The sequence below is a fragment of the Phyllostomus hastatus genome, unplaced genomic scaffold (assembly GCF_019186645.2).
Source record: "Phyllostomus hastatus isolate PE091 unplaced genomic scaffold, TTU_PhHast_1.1 phas_contig_210, whole genome shotgun sequence".
Lineage (NCBI taxonomy): Eukaryota > Metazoa > Chordata > Mammalia > Chiroptera > Phyllostomidae > Phyllostomus > Phyllostomus hastatus.
The window spans coordinates 1,219,315-1,235,467 of record NW_025333737.1 but is presented as its reverse complement, the minus strand read 5'-3'; the positions used below and the strand labels follow the sequence as shown (position 1 = coordinate 1,235,467).

The 16,153-nt window shown below is 49.3% G+C and overlaps 1 protein-coding gene and 1 non-coding gene across 8 annotated transcripts in view; one reads left to right on the top strand and one right to left on the bottom strand.

Moving 5' to 3' along the window:
* Positions 1–16,153, bottom strand: part of SLC43A2 (solute carrier family 43 member 2) — a 44,005-nt gene that overhangs the window by 16,214 nt on the left and 11,638 nt on the right. For all 7 annotated transcript variants that reach the window (XM_045836121.1, XM_045836124.1, XM_045836125.1 and 4 more), the window contains exons 3-5: positions 13,422–13,632; positions 12,295–12,350; positions 11,559–11,635 (exon numbers count right to left, since the gene is read on the bottom strand). In XM_045836121.1, the coding sequence (XP_045692077.1) occupies positions 11,559–11,635; positions 12,295–12,350; positions 13,422–13,632 (344 nt within the window). The remainder of the gene's footprint in view (positions 1–11,558; positions 11,636–12,294; positions 12,351–13,421; positions 13,633–16,153) is intronic.
* Positions 411–482, top strand: LOC123817780. Its single transcript, XR_006785495.1, has one exon. It is a non-coding gene; the product is annotated as a small nucleolar RNA SNORD50 (small nucleolar RNA).

Sequence of the window (16,153 nt, the reverse complement as noted above, 5' to 3'; positions counted from 1 at the left end):
TGCAGCCATGCTGCGAAGGTTTCCGCCCATACCACAACGTCCCACACTGAGGATGCCTCCCTGGATGGCTACACCGCCTGTTCTGCTGAATTCAGACTGTTTATATGGACTTAATCTATGTTTCCCGCTCCCGTTTGTCTGCGATCACTTCAGGTGTTAGCAAACTCGGGACAGGCAATGGCTGCCTGCAGGCTAACCCACTGTTGCTGAACAGAGGCCGTTTGAACTTGGCCACACACCTGCTCCTCATCAGTTCTGCCTATTTCCCCCACAATTAAATATGAGTAAGGCATATATCAAATCATCATGCGGTGCAATGTTTTACTAAAACAATGTGTTATGTTATTATATCTCAATGAAACTGGGAAAAAATGAGGGACATCATCCAAATTTAAAACTTTTGTGCTTCCTATCTATGATGGTCCTATCCTGAACCTAAATTTTCTGGTGAAAAAAGTTAATGTGAGTCTGACTTCTGAGACTGACCATTATAAGGACAATAACATTTTCAAAAATAAATTTTAAATAAGATCTAGTGTTGCTAAAGAATAATAAATAAAATAAAAAACTTTTGTGCATTACATGACGCCATCAAGAAGGCGAGAAGGCAATGCACAAGGAAGTTTTACAAACCACACATCTGTGGAGGGAGTTGTATCTGGAATATGTAAAGAACCCCCATGACTCAATAATAAAAAGATAAATAGCCTATTTTTAAAAAGGGCAAAAGATCTGAATAGACATTTCTCCAAAAAACAAAAGAACAATAAGCTCATGAAAATATATTCAATATCACTAATCCTAGGGAAATGCAAATTCTAACTACAATGAGATACTAAGGTTCATACCCTCTAGGGTGGCTATAATTTTTTAAAAATCATGTAATAACAAACATTCTGAAGACATAAAGGATCACAATACTGGTGGGAATGTGGAATGGTATAGCCACTTTGGAAAATGGTCTGGCGGTTCCTCAAACAGTTAAACCCAGAGGTATCATATGGACGGTCACTCCACTCCTAGGTGTACATCCAAGAGAAACGAAAACACTGTCCACACAAAAACTCTCACATGAATGTTTACAGCAGTGCTACTCATAATATCCCCGAAGTGGAAACAACCTTGATGTCCGTCAGCAGATGCACCAGTGAACGAAATGTGGTATATACACAACAGGGTATTATCCAGCCATAAAAGCAAACGAAGTACTGACGCCCAGTGCAACATGGATGAACCTTGAAAACACGCGATGTGGAAGCAGCCAGTCCCAAAAGCCAAATATGGCATGATTCCATTTACATGAAGTGTCCAGCACAGGCAAATCCAGAGAGAGAGAACAGATGAGCAACTGCTGCAGGCTGTGGGCGGGGGCGGGAAGCTGGGAGAAAATGGGGAAGGGATGCTAATGGGTACAAGGTTTCAATTTGGGACGATATAATTGATTATGGTGATGACTGCACACCACTATGATTACAATAAAAACCAGCGGATTGTATCCTTTAGGTGAATCACATGGCATGTGAATCATGTCTCAGTATCACTGTTAAAAACAGCTTGCCAGCCAGCCCTTTTCCTTTTTCCTTAAGCTCAGGCTTGCCCTAACCCCAACCCAGGCAGAGGCCACTGAACAACAGGGGGTTGGGGCCAACATGCAACTCTGACCTAATCTTCTTGAATCTTCTCTCTAGAACTAGAACCTAGAATTTAAAAGGAACAAAAATAAGTCCATAATATATAAGGCCAAGGTGGCCATCCAGGCTCCTCAAAGATTTCCCAGCACACAAAGAGCTCTTCCCCTCACCAAGAATGGATCCTCTGTCCACTTAGGCTTCTCAGAGAGGGTCAGAGGAAGTCAAGGAGCAGATGGAAATTCCCGCAACAAGAGATGGGGAAAATGTGCGGTGCTCGTGTGTGCAGAGGCACACACCCAGGTGAGCACTAAAGACACCCACTCTTACTCTCTGCACACCTGCCTCCCAGGTATGCTGTGATTCACAGGACATGCCTCAGTTCCCAAGCTCACATATTTGGGCTTCTCCATGCTGGCTACTCCAGCAGAGGCAGCCTTGTGGGGGGCAAGGCAACTCTGGGGCCAAATCAGCCTAGGGCAGAACCCAAAGACGGTTCTGCTTGTGTGGAAGCGGGTAACTGTTCCCGTCTGGAATGCCGCTTCAGCCAGGGCAGGTAAAGGAAGAGAGGATCAAAGAGGACTCAGAGCCCAGCTGGAAGAGCAGATGGAGGACAAGAGCCCGGTGCAGCAAAGGCCACCTGGTGCAGAGTCAAGCCAGGGAAACACTTTTGCTGTTGCAGTCGCCCTTGAGCAGAGTGCCTCGGACTTTTCAACAGAGCTAGGGAATATTCCAGAGAGGGAGACAGCTTGCTACCAGCCCTGTCCCTTTTTCCTTAACCTCAAGCTTGCCCTAACCCTAACCCAGGCTTGAGCCCAATAGAACACCGGGGGTTTGCGGTCGACATGCACCTCTGATCTGATCTTCTGGAGCCGTCTCCCTAGAGCTTGATTCAGGACAGGGAAGCTGGGAGAAGAGCTGACTCTCCACCTGCCCCTGGATGAGAACCCCGCCCCCATGTCTGGACAAAGGCAGTACCCTTCCAGCTGCCTTCCTTGCTGCTCTGCCTATCCCGGCCTAGAACGTTATCAGCAACACCAAGAAAATTCTCCTCCCCAGCACATTATTTTGGTCAGCAGGGCCATCCCTAGGGGAGCACACAGCCTCAGGGCAAACCCACCACACAGCATCCCCACCAAGACCAACACCTGCATTTTAGGTTATGGTTCTTTTCCCTGATTAGAAAAGCAGTGTGCCATCCACTGTAAAACATTTGAAATAAAGTATACATAATGAATAAAATAAAAACCACCCTGATATAGCCATGTCATCACTTCAATACATTTCCCTTTAATCTTTTTCCTATAAATATATGTAACTTTATAACAAAATTGGGATCATAAGCTACAACGGGGTTTTTTGGTAAGTTTTGTATCTTTTAAAAGGTTTTACTTATTTGTTTGTTTACTTATTTACTTGCTTACTTATTTTAGAAAGAGGGGAAGAGAGAAACATCCATTGATTGGTTTCCTCTCATACACACCCCATCCAGAAGTGGAACCCGCTGCCCAGGCATGTGCCCTGACCAGGAATCGAACCAGTGACCTTCTGCTTTACAGGATGAAGCCCAACCAGCTGAGCCATACCAGTCAGGGTGCTGTATATGGTTTTACAAGCTTTTTCTTTTTTACTTAATATATTACAAATATTTTCTAACTCAGAGTTCACCTTCAACATAACTTTGTAATGACTATCTGGTATTTCTTTATCTGGATATTCCACAATCTATGCATTTCTCTGATGTTGGATCTTTGTTCCTTTTTCATTTTTATCATAAACAACATTTCAATGAACATACCTGAAGATAAACACACAAGGTCTGGCACAAATAGCACCTCTGTTTACTTACAAAATCATAAGCACGTAATTCTGTAACACAACAACATCACACTCTATCACACCATATGACATTTTAAGTGAAATGTTCAAATTAAAACTATAAATTACTACATCCATATTACTACCCTACCAACCACACGCAAACAGGCATTACTTCTGCCGGACGCTGCAGGTGCACAGAGCTATTATTTCCTTAAGGTAAGTCCCAGAAGTAGAACCATTAGACAAAGGGAACACACATCTTTCAGTTCTGTCATACTCTGTGCCAAACTGCTTCTAGAAAACTTACACCAGTCCACAGTCCCCCCAGCAGCATAGCAGAGCGCATTGGTCACTGTAGCTATTCTGACATTGTGTATTATCATTATTTTTAATATTTGCCACTTCACCAACATCCTGGTGTTAAAAAATCTATTTCTTTGTGTATATAAATGGAATGAATTAGTGACTGATATTTGCTTCCAAATAATCTGGATGATGGGTAGAGGCAGAAGAGAAGCAAAAGTGGTCAGGAGTTGATAATTGCGAGGCTGCAAGATGGAAGTGTGTGCGTCATTGCACTCTGCTCTCCAATGACATGTACATTCAAACTTTCCACCCTGGCTGGTGTGGCTCAGTGGATTGGGTGTCAGGCTGAGAACCAAAGGGTCTCAGGTTCAATTCCCAGTCAGGGCACATTGCCTGGGTTGTGGGCCAGGTCCCCCGGAGGGGGCACTCAAATGGCAACCACACATTGATGTTTCTCTCCCTCCTCTTCTCTAAAAATAAATAAATAAATAAAATCTTTTTAAAAAGATTAAATTTTTCATGAGTAAAAAGAAAAACTTAAAACATAATTTAATTACTAATGATTTTGAATATTTTCTACAATTTTTAAAATCAGTCATTTATAGTCCTCCTTTGTCCTTTGTTCCTATGAGAATGTTAACCTTTTGATTTAGATTTAGAATAAGCTCTTTATATATCAAGACAGTCAGTTTGTTCACATACTATAGGTATGTTTTCCCAGTTTGTCATATAACTTCTTAGCCATGGTGTCTTTTGACCAACAGACGTGCTGAAATAGGCAGCCAGAGCATGTTTCAGCTTTCCGCATTCATGTCAGGTGAAGTCTCTCTACGGGGGGGCCCCTGACCAATGACGCCAAACGCATTAACACCCTGGCAACAGTGGTCACAAAAGAACAACAAGCACCAGAGAAGAGAGGGTTTCCTTGTGGACACTAATTATTTTTTAAATGTTAATACTAATTGTATGAGATCCTTTAAGCCACTTCCTTCTCTTCCTCCTCCCAAAGCTGTCACACCTGCCAGAACTCTCCCCCACTCGCTGTGCCCAGGAGCAGTTTGACTGGAAGATTCACCTCATTATTAAGTGATGATATATAATAATATAGCATGGTTATTTTAATATAATAATGTATTATTATAATATAACAGCATCATTACAACAATTATTTGTAATACCTGCTCTGTATTTTATCTTAAAAACCCTCAAAACAGCCCTGGCTGGCGTAGCTCAGTGGATTGAGCGCGGGCTGGGAACCAAAGTGTCCCAGGTTCGATTCCCAGCCAGGGTACATTCCTGGGTTGCAGGCCATAACCCCCAGCAACCGCACATTGATCTCTCTCTCTCTCTCTTTCTCTCTCACTCCCTCCCTTCCCTCCCTAAAAATAAATAAATAAAATATTTAAAAAAAAAAAAAAAACCCTCAAAACACCCTTAACGAGATAGGTGTTACTTACTCACCCTCACTTAATGGGTACAAAACTTCAGGATTAGGAAAGTTAAAGGGCACCCCTAACCTGGTGAGAGTCAAATTTGGGATCCAAAGTGGGAAGCTCACATACACAACCTCTGGGCTACCACGTGCCTTGGAAACCTCCCAAGTACACACTTCAGGGGGGCCCCAAAGCCGTGACCCTCATCTCTCACGCCTCCTGTGTTCCTTGGTAAGCACTCTGTCTGCTCTCCCTATTAGAGATTTCTTACATCCCTCTAATGCCCTTTTATTTTTTATTTTTTATCTATTTACTGATTTTAAAGAAAGGAGGAAAGTGGGAGGGGGAGAGAAAGAGAGAGATAAAAACATCGATTTGTTGTTCCACTTATTGATGCATTCATTGGTTGATTCTTGTACGTGTCCTGACTGGTGATCGAACCTGCACCTTCGGTGTGTCAGGACAATGCTCTGACCAACTGAGCCACCCGGCTAGGGCTCAGATGCTCCTTTTAGACCCATCTGCCCCCTCCCCGTGGCCTTCCTTGGCTGACCTTCCATGGTCCTGGGCCACACCGTCAAGTGGACTCTCCTGTTTCATCTTCCTGTCTGAGTCTCTCCCTTCTTCTCTCCCTCCTCTGCCTCTGCTTGATCTCAGCTGCATATAATGGCTACTCAGAAGCCTGGTGATGGAGTGATGGCTGAGTACTGAGCAGAGCACTCCAGTGCGGGCCTCAAAGGTGGGGGCGGGGAGTAGGGGGGAAAGAGCCAGCTCTACTGCCAAGTAGGAAGCCGGAGCTGTGCTGCAATGACAGATGCCAGGCGAAAACACTCAGCAGAGGCTGCTTCCTGACTCGGGAGTCACTGCACTCATAAGTGGGGAGTGCAGGCCCCGTCCCCAGCTCCGGGTGCTTCCCACCACCACCCTGCGGCCTGAGCAGGCAGGGCTGCAGTGGGCTCAGCTGGGCAGAAGCTGCCCTGCATGCCGGCTGTGCTCCCTCACACGGGGATGCAGTTGGTGACTCACTCTCTCAGCCCCTTAGCTGCACAGTAAACAGGCCCAGCTATGTGACCTTCCTAGAGGGGAAACCAGTAGCTGCAGATGGCCCCTCCCCTGGAGTTCTGGCCAGAGCAAGGCTACTGGACAAGTCCCCAGAGTGGTGACTCCCGGTGGTGAGGATGGGCTGCCCTCCCAAGGAGAGCCCCTCTAAGATGTCTCCCTACCCAGGGACCCCAAGATGGCCCTTGGGCTTGCTGGCAGGCAGGGACAGAAGGGGCCACTGTATAGCCACATGGCACTGACGTTCCAAATCTGTGTTTTCCTGAGCCCACCCACTGGGGACACACCCTGGCCCTTGGGGAGCTGCCATGTGCAGCTTGGGTGGAGGCTGGCATTCTGGCCCTTGGGCCCCTTCAAGAGGTGAGCCATGTCCTCGGGTGGCTGGTGTACACACCCAGAGCTCTGTACAACCTGTACAGGCCAGGATCCAGGTACCAGTCTAGACAAGCGGGCTCAGCAAAGCCAGGATATTTCCTAACCCCAAACAACCTGGCAGCTCCAAGCACTTAAATGTCAGGAGCAGGTCCTTCTGGTCACCTTTCCACTTCACTGCTAAAGGGGTGGGAGGAAGGATTCCACTCCCCTAGCCACCTCATCTGCCTTCCCAGCCAGTCAAGCCCTGCCAGTGCCCCCTGAACTTGTCACATGCTGAAGCAAGTTCATGATGCGGAACCCTCTGATGGGTGAATTTTTCCCAGGCCAACGGTAATCAGCTGACTGCTCTGGGTTCACAAGACACAGAACAGAAACTGAGAGTCAGAACAGGTTCCCGGCTCTGGGAGAGTCCTGCCCCCATGGCACCTAGGCTCTCGGGGAGCTGACTGGGGGCTGTAGGGACCCTCGCCTGGCTATAGAGACAGGTCCGCTGAGCAGGAATGCTAACTTCCACTGCCCCCCGACCCCCAGGGACATCTGCTTCACTGCTGCACCTGAATACTTCCCTCCTGTTCTCTCTGGTTTTGACAGAGGGGTATTTATTCTGTTCTCTTCAAATTCAGATCCCAACTGCCAAAGGATCATTTCTTCCTCAGGTTCAAAGTCAGACTTCAATGAATCAAATAGGAAAAGCCCACAGAGAAATTTTTCATCAAGGAGCCTGGCAACCTTTTGTAATCACTTTTCTGTGCGGGTTTCAGCTCAGAACTCCCCGTCCTGCCCACACTGACAGGGGTCAGAGTAATGAAGCAGAAAAGATGTGTCCACAATGTTGGCTGCATCTGCTCCCATCTCTAAGCAACCTAGGCCTGGATTGTGGGGTGGTGCCCCGAAGACGCCGCCTTAGCCGCCGGCTGGTATTTACACTCCAGCCAATGGAGCGAGTTAAAGCACTGTGCAAATGAGAGGCACTGAGCAAACAGACCGAAGTGTGCTGTCCAGGTGTCCAGGGGGAGGCTGAGGCTCAGCCCCTTCTCCGGGAGGGCTCTGTACCTGGGGAAGGACCGGGCACCCTGCTCTAAGGATATTATCCTCTGTTGCAGGGACCTGAGAGCGCCAGTTCTGGCCATCAGGGGCCCCACGTGGTATAGGATTCCCCTTGCCCCTCTGAGCCTCCCTGCTGCCAGGAAGAATCACCCATCGGCAGGCCTCTAGGGGTCTGTAAGGGAGGCCTCCATCTGCTGTCTTGTCCTGGCCTGCAGGGAAAAGGCATTTTGCACATTTGGGGTCCCCATCTACCAACAGAGGTTAATGGCTTACAGTATATGCACGTCTTCATTTAGGCCGCAGCCCACTAAACACAAAACCCCTTGGGACTCAGAAAGTCCCCAAATGAAGGTTTCCATGACAACCCCCCCCCCCCGCAGCCATTCCCAGGTTATCATGGACCAAATATCCACGGCCCCAAAGCAATTGTAGATTTGATTTAGATGCTCCTAAAGGCGACCCTGAAGACTCCTTGGCCCCCAAGTTAGAATACAGGCAGGAGACACAAACAGAAAGTGCCACCGTGCTGCGAGCCTGGCTGCTCTGGGAGCTGCTCCGGGCAGTTCTGCTTTTTAAAGGCCTGGGCCGCATCAGACAGAACTGAGCTCTGCTCAGCAGCCGCTGCGGCCAGCCCCAGAACGTTGCCCAAGCGCTCACAGGGTCCCCTCTGACCTGCTTCTCATCCCCTCTCAGGGTCTGTCCTGGAGAGGAGCAGCCCTGGGAGCCCCCATCTGAGGCCTCAGGAGACAGGAGGGGGCCATGGAGAAGCCTCAGACCAGGGGCAGTGGTCAAGGGGAAAAGAGATGACTTCAAAAGTACTTAGAGAAAAGTGCTGAGGGAAGTGGCCTGTGTGACTAGAAGGAGGGTCAGCCCCTGCCTTCCCACGGGGCATAGTGGCTGAGCAGCTTCTGGGTGCCTCTAGACCAAAGGTAGTCAAACTTCTGTAAAAAGCCAGACAGTAAATATTTCAGCTTTTGCAGGCCATATGGTCTTTACAAGTGCTTCATTCTGCACAAAAGAAACAAGTGGGAGTAGCCACATGCCAATAAAAGTTTGTTTACAACACCAACTCCCTGTAGTGGTCTGGATTGGCCTGGGGGTGGCAGTTTGCTGACCTCTGCTCTAGACCCAAGAATACGGGACCTCAGAGGTTATAAGCCACCAGCCTCCCTTAAATAGATCCCTGACCAAACACTTTAAGTACAGATCAGACAGTTTTCTTGGCTGGTCAGTGTCTGGCCTATGTAGCCTTTTATCTCTGGGTGGGAGAATGAGGCGCTAACAGGAACCCTCCGGGTGGCAGGGCCTCGAGCCCTCACACAGACCTGAGCCCTCACACAGACCTATCAGTGGTTGTTGAGAGCAGTGGACCCTCCCCCACAAACATGAACCCACAGAGCACACACTCAATCCGTCTGCCTATAATCTCAAGGGAGCGCACAGCCCTCCTAAGGCTTATTCACAGACCCAGGGAAGCCTAAAAACCCTAGGGTAAGATCCCTTGCTTACTCAAAAAGAGGGCTAATTTCTTTGTATATGGAAGATAATCTTGTAGAAAAACAAATGACACACAGCAGCAGTTCACAGAATAAAATGGCCACAAAAAGAGGTGAAAAGATGTCAAGATGCTCTGTTTCACTAACAAAGAAAAACATTTTTTTTTAAATATTTTATTTATTTATTTTTAGGGAGGGAAGGGAGGGAGTGGAAGAGAGAAAGAGAGAGAGAGAAAGAGATCAATGTGCGGTTGCTGGGGGTTATGGCCTGCAACCCAGGAATGTACCCTGGCTGGGAATCGAACCTGGGACACTTTGGTTCCCAGCCCGCGCTCAATCCACTGAGCTACGCCAGCCAGGGCTAAGAAAAACATTTTAAAAAATATTTTATTTATTTTTATATTTAGAGAGAGAGGAAGGGTGGAAGAAAGGGAGAGAAATATCAGTGGTTGCTTCTCATGCGCCCCCTACTGGGGACCTGGCCTGAAACCCAGACATGTGCCCTGACTGAGAATCAAACTGGCAACCCTTTGGTTTGCAGGCTTGCACTCAATCCACTGAGCCACACCAGCCCAGGCTAAAGAAAAACTTTTTTAAATCACGGTATATCACCTTGACCAGCCTAGCTCAGTGAGTTGAGCTTTGTTTCACAAAACAAAAGGTTGCCAGTTTTGTTTCATAACTTAAAAAAGAAAAATCCTTATGGGCTTAACAGTCTCCCCTAACAGTCTCTTATCAACTACAAATTACTTTTACAGGTTTTCTTAGAGAGGATTCTTGGTATGGTGATTTCTATCTGTTTGTCTTACGCTTTATCACAACAAAGCATCTTTCTGCATCTCGAAGCATAAACTCCTCAAGTTCAAGGACCATCTCCTTCTCTTACCCCACTCAGTACTGCCATGACACAGGCACAGAGTGACTGAAATAATGGGGTGGAGCCAGGATTTTAGGTTTCACTTCGATGGAAGAGGCGGTCATCTTCAGGCTGTGAAAGAGCAAACAGAACCACAGCTCCTGCTCCACGGCTCACACAACTTAGGGGGATGTGTGGATTTTTGGCAGTTCTAACAGATTTCCTAGTTTCAACATTTATTTACCTCTGGGAATTTGAGTTAGGGAGAGGATATATTTGTTTTTCTTTAATCTACCTGGTTAAAAAAGTCAAAACAGAAAAGCACAGAAGAGTACAAACCCAATCGTTCTCACCCGGGAGCAAGGAAACCAGAGTCCCCAGATCTGGGGGTGTTACCCGCTGCCCGAACACACCGCACACGTGGCCCGGGCCATGCCTTTGTCACCTAACACAGACGCCACTGAACACTCCTCTCCCAGGACCCAGACCCAGACAGCCGATCCTTCCATCCAGGGCAAAGGTAACGAGGCAAAGCATGGGAACAGGAGACATGCTGGGCCCGCCTGGCCCTGGCTCACAGCCGGTAGGCCAGGATTCACGGCAATGTCAGTGCCTTTTACAAGACGACCAGCAGTCCCAGGGGTCTCACAAAGCTAGATAAGCGCCCCTCAACAGCCTGACTCCTGATTCCTTAGTGGAAAGAGAAATCAGAAACCAAAGTGCCCTGCAAATAGTGATAGTAGGTACTATGTCATAAAAGCTTTTTCATGGGGAAACTGAGGCAGGCCAGACTTTCCTGTTGGACAGGACTCTCTTTGAAGAGCCCATTAGTCTCGTTGTTTTCCCAATGGCCACCTACCCCACCTTGCAGAGAACTTCCTTCTCCCTCCCAAGGAGGCCTTTCCTGGCTCTCTTTCTTTCAATGAGGCCCTTCCTGCAGTCTCTCTCACCTCCCAAAGGAGCACATTCTGTGACATTCTGGTGCTCCCCATAAGGGGGTCCTCAGCATCCTAAGAAAACATGTCTTTCCCTTGAGGGTCCTTCTGTGTCCTGGCATATCAAGACCAAGAGGAGAGGCAGCCTGTGTGCTCCCTGGGTTTCCATTTGGTTCTGGACAAAGGCAATGGTTGGGGGGAGACTCTGAGGGAGGTCTGCCTGTAGGCAGCACTGTTAGCCAGAGCTGTCATAGAAAATAAGAGGAAAGCAAGTGGGCAGTAGCTTTTATTTCCCTGCTCCTATCTCTCCCGGACACATGGCTAGTAAGCTGGCTTCCTCAGCACCTAAGCCAAGGTCAGCAGGTGAAGGGCCCGCTTGGAGAGCTGAGCTCTGCTGTGCCTGCAGGACCTCCCTCCCCAGCTGCAGAGGCTGTGGCTGGCTGTGCTGTCTGGCCATTCCACCACCAGCAGCCCTCTAGTGCTTGGGATGTCCAGGCACGTGCTGGGGAATAGAAGGCAAGGAAATTGAAGCCAATGAAAGCTCCCTTGGATTCACAAGGAGATGACTGAGCTGAGATCTCCTTAAAGAAATCGATACTTACGGTTAACGAGGTGAAAGTCATACACATCCCACCAAAGCCGTTCAGAGACAGGGAGATGAAGATGAGCACAGAGAGAGCTGTGAGAGAACGGAAGGCACGTAAGCAGGGAACCACCAGCTGCGCTTCAGGGAGGCCAGGGCTTGGGCTCTCACAAAAGGTGCCTCCCCATCCTGTTCTCCACTAACCTGAGCAGCGAGCTCAAGGCCTAAAGAAGCTGCTTCATTGAAATAAAAAATACGGGTATCCCCAAATCAATCAATGGTGAAACTGAAGGTCTATTTTGGTGTTTGTTCTAAAAGTCCTTGAAGCAACAGCTCCATCTGGACAGGGCTGGTGGCCAGGTAGCTTCTTGACTACCTTTAAAGTGCTGGCCTGAGCTGCCTCAAGCGGACACAGCTGATGATTCTGCACACACCCCTGCAGCTGGCCTGGCTCTTTGAACTTGTCTCTCAGGTTGGATCAATGAGGCCATCTCACCCTGGCCTGGATCGGTGATGGCACAGGAGTTTCACACACCCTGGAGCGTGCCTCCGACATCTGTCTGGGGCGACTGACTGTTCTCACACGCAGCCACCCACTTGAGGTACGTAAGTGGGTAAAGGCCTAACAAGCACCGCCTCTCACTGGAGCGGTGAGCACCAGGCCTGGCTGAGCGTCCTCGAGCAGATGGGCCTCTGAGTTCCTCTGGGCGCTCTCCCCAGTCCCTGACAAAAGGGCAGAGGACAAGTGTACTCACAGTCTGGGCGACTGGCTCCATATGCAATCAGCAAGCAGGAGACAGCAAAGCAGGCACTAAAAACGAGCAGAAATAATGCATTATGTCCTACTGTTCATATTATTAGTATTTGGGAGTATTTACTATATTTTAGGTAGTTCTGGAAAAATTATATACAATATTTTGCTTAACAATTCTAAGGAGTATAATTGGCTCCATTTTACTGATGGGGGGGGAATAAAAAAGAACTGATTCCTCCTAAGTCTCCAACTAGTAAGTGCCTAAGCAGGAATTCCTGCTTGGCAGACACATCTGGCAGACACCACACTGCACTGCCCCTCCCATGCCCCGACTGGAGCTGCCCGGGCTCTGAAGTGAGCGAGGGCACAATCCATCCCCCAGGTTCCTTGCTCATCCAGCCAGGGGGTGACGGAACCCACCAGAGATGCTCGAGAGGAGTGGCAGCTCCCGGATCCCCTCCACTTGGCCCTGCTCTGCGAACCGGGGCCTCTTAAGCGCCAAAAATGGAATGGATCTGTTCTACCACCCATTCCCTTCCTGGTCACAGGTCTCACTCACTGCAAACCATTGCCCTCCAAGATGACCCTTCTCAGGGGGACTAGCCTGGAGAGGCCACGACCTGAGAGGCCAGTTGCTGGCTGGCTGACCCTGAGTCCAGCACACTGGAAGTACACAGACCAGGGACACCCCCTCGGAGGACACACACAGTGATCTACACAGGTGCCAGTGGTAGGGACAATATTAGGATTTCTATTTTACAAATTTTAATCTCAGCCATTTTCATTCATATTTTTGTATATGTATCACAAAGCACATAAAAAAAATTAAGAATGGCATATATACATAAAATCAATAGAAGGTCAAGAAGACTGTGGAAGCCTGTAGCCTAATGATGAGCAACTGCAGACCCTCCCAGGCAGGCCTGGGCCCTGTGCCTTTTTTATGCGACATTGGTGCGTTACAAGGACCACAGTACTCACTGATTCAGTGGCAGATGGGGCAGAAATCCCATGCTGGGTGGGCATTTAGGGAGCTCCACAATGTACCTGATAGCAGGCCCCAGGATTCCCTACAGTGGGGAACTCAGCCCAGGTTCCACCAGCCCACCTCCCAAACCCCATACTGACCTGCCCAGCAACCTGAGCTTCCTTGGGCCGTACTTGTCCATGACGATGCCCAGGGGCAGGGTGATGGCACTGAGCAGGAAGGAGCCCACGGTGAAGGCCAAGTTTAGCATCTCATCCTGGGCCTTGCAGCTGAGCCAGCCATTCACCAAGGTCACCTCCTCCTCCTGTCCTGGTTTTGCTGTACCCCCCACTGTTCCATTGGTGACATTCCCTGTGTGTGCAAAGGGAGGAAAACCTGATCACAGGGTCATGGCAGGGATTCCCGAAGATCAGAGGACCAGGTGCACATCTGAAGTCACCCCACTGGGAATGGCAGAGCTGTCTCTGGGCCGCCTAAGGGCTCAAGCCACCCCATGGCGGGCCTGGATGTCCATCTGGCCCAAGCCTCCTGAAGCAATAGTGCAGAGGTTCTTAACACTTGCAGGTATCACAGGCCTTCTGGTGAATCCAATATAGAAAGCTATGCTCCTGCTCCCCAGAAAATGCACAAAGTCTTACTCACAGTCTCAGGGGCCTCATGTGTCCCTTAAAGTAACCCTGAGCCCGAGGCTGGGATTCCTACTCTGGAGTCACCCAGACCCTGGAATAGTAGACCTCAGGACCCAGCCTTAGCAGTGGGGCCTCAGGTTGGCCAGGGCCTTGTTGGCAGCTCTGTCCATGGAAACAGATGCAGCCAGTACATAGGAGGCTGACGCTAGACCACCTGGGAAGGACATGCTGCTGGTCTCACTGCCATGCCCTGGAGTTCTCCAAGGTCAGTTTGGAAAGGAGTGAAGGGCCCCCTTTATGCTAAGTGCAGGGGACTTCTCAAACACACCATCCATGTGCTACCTCTTCCCCTTCCTGTTTTCAACCATCAACTACCACACCTACTGAGTTGCAGAAGCCCTTGGACGGTTATTTAACAGTCCCCACCTACCTGCTCTCACCTGAGGTGCACCTTTCTCACTTTCTTACTACAGTCACCATGTTTACTGTCCCTAAGGCCACACCTGTGCTATAATCCTGGCCCTTAATGACCCTCTCCAAAGTCCACCCAGCACCAAAACAACAAAATAGGAAAGGAAAAGTGCTGTGGCAGCTGAAGGCAGGAGGGTGGGGGACAGGTCCGGGACAGGGCTGAAGAACGCTCTCCTCTCTGGGACTGCTAGTTAAGAGATGCTGACTAATCCTGCAGCGAGAGGAGCGGCCTCTGATTAGATTTGCAGGAACGCAGGGAGAGACAAGGAAATGCCTCCTTTCAGAGAGCTGCGTGCCTCCAGGATGCGGCCCTCTGGCGCCAGGGCTGTACAGCTGAGGTATCCAAAGGCCTCCCAGGGCTGCCCCAAGGTCAGAAAAAGATGCGCTTTGGGTGAATCACGCCATGTGCTGACCTGTAACCAACAAGCCCTCCTAGGGGTGCGTTCACTGAGGGTGAGGTGCCCGAGTCCAACATTGATTTCTCCACTTCCTACTTGTATGACCTTGGAGAAATGACTGCATCTTGCTCTTTTTCAGTTTTGTGTCTGTAATATCAGCACAATCTAACCATATGTATTGGCTGCCTGGATTTTTAGGGAAGAAAATCCAGACAACGTTCTAGAGCTCACGCAAGCATAGAAAGTGATCAATAAATAATATCTGAAAGTTATTACAGTTGCTATTATTAGAGGCTCCAGATGGAGGTAATGCTGCAGCCCACTGGCAGCAGAGCCGGCACAGTGACTCGGAGCAGAGCTCCCTGACTCTGGGGCGGTGGAGGGGCAGCATGAGCTTGTGTCTAGGCTCCCACGGGGGGGGGGGGGGTGCCTGAAAGGACAGACAACTGTGTTCTAGCCACCTGGGTCCCCAGCACCTTACTGGGGTCCAGGTGTAGGGCAGTTGTTTACTGAATTAATGAATCAGTAGAATCAGATCACAGTGGCCGAAAAGATCGAGAGAGAAGAGAGGAACTAGGATGCACAGAAACAAACAGACAATAGAGGGGATTCAAGGAGATTAGAGCCACACTGTAACCTCCTGAAGCCACAGAAACCAAACCTAACAAGTCAGATCCCCACCCCACCCAGCCCACTACTTTATCTCACTTCTCCAAGAGGCCCCATCGGAGCCCATGAGGATCCACCTCCGAACTGCCACACACACTGACTTAGCTGGCGGACTGAAGGCTGAGCTGCCCACCCACAGGTAGGGCAGCTTCTGCAAAGGCAGGGCTGCCTCACAGGTCGGCACTGGCTTCAGGTGACAGCTCTGCCAGCAGCAACAGGAGCTGGCTGTGAAGTGGAACGACAGCCATTTCCAGGCTGGTGTGCAGATATGAGCAAACCAGCACAAGTGCAACCGAGTGGATGGGTGGAGAGGGTGCCCCAGGGTCCAGGATTACTGGCTTGTGAGACCTGCCTGTGGCCATGCAGGGTCTAGAGCCCATTACTGCACTAGATGCTACAGGGTCTGCTGCTGTGAGCAGGGAGCCACAGCTTGACAGGACGGCAGGAAGCGAGCCGGCTCTGTCTCTGAGGCACCAGGATGCCTACACAGAGGCTACCCAGAGAGGAATCACAGGGGACCCTTAAATCTATGACTGTACTCCCCAAGAGAGAAAAGATAAAATTCCAAGGCAACATACACAAGGCAGTCTCCCTAATTTGCTGTAAGTGGGGATAGGGCATAAACATCTGAATTGTTTAGAGATCTGATCACCCCTGTTACTAGACAAGGGGCTCATGAGCAGACAGGTCAGAGAAGAGCCACTA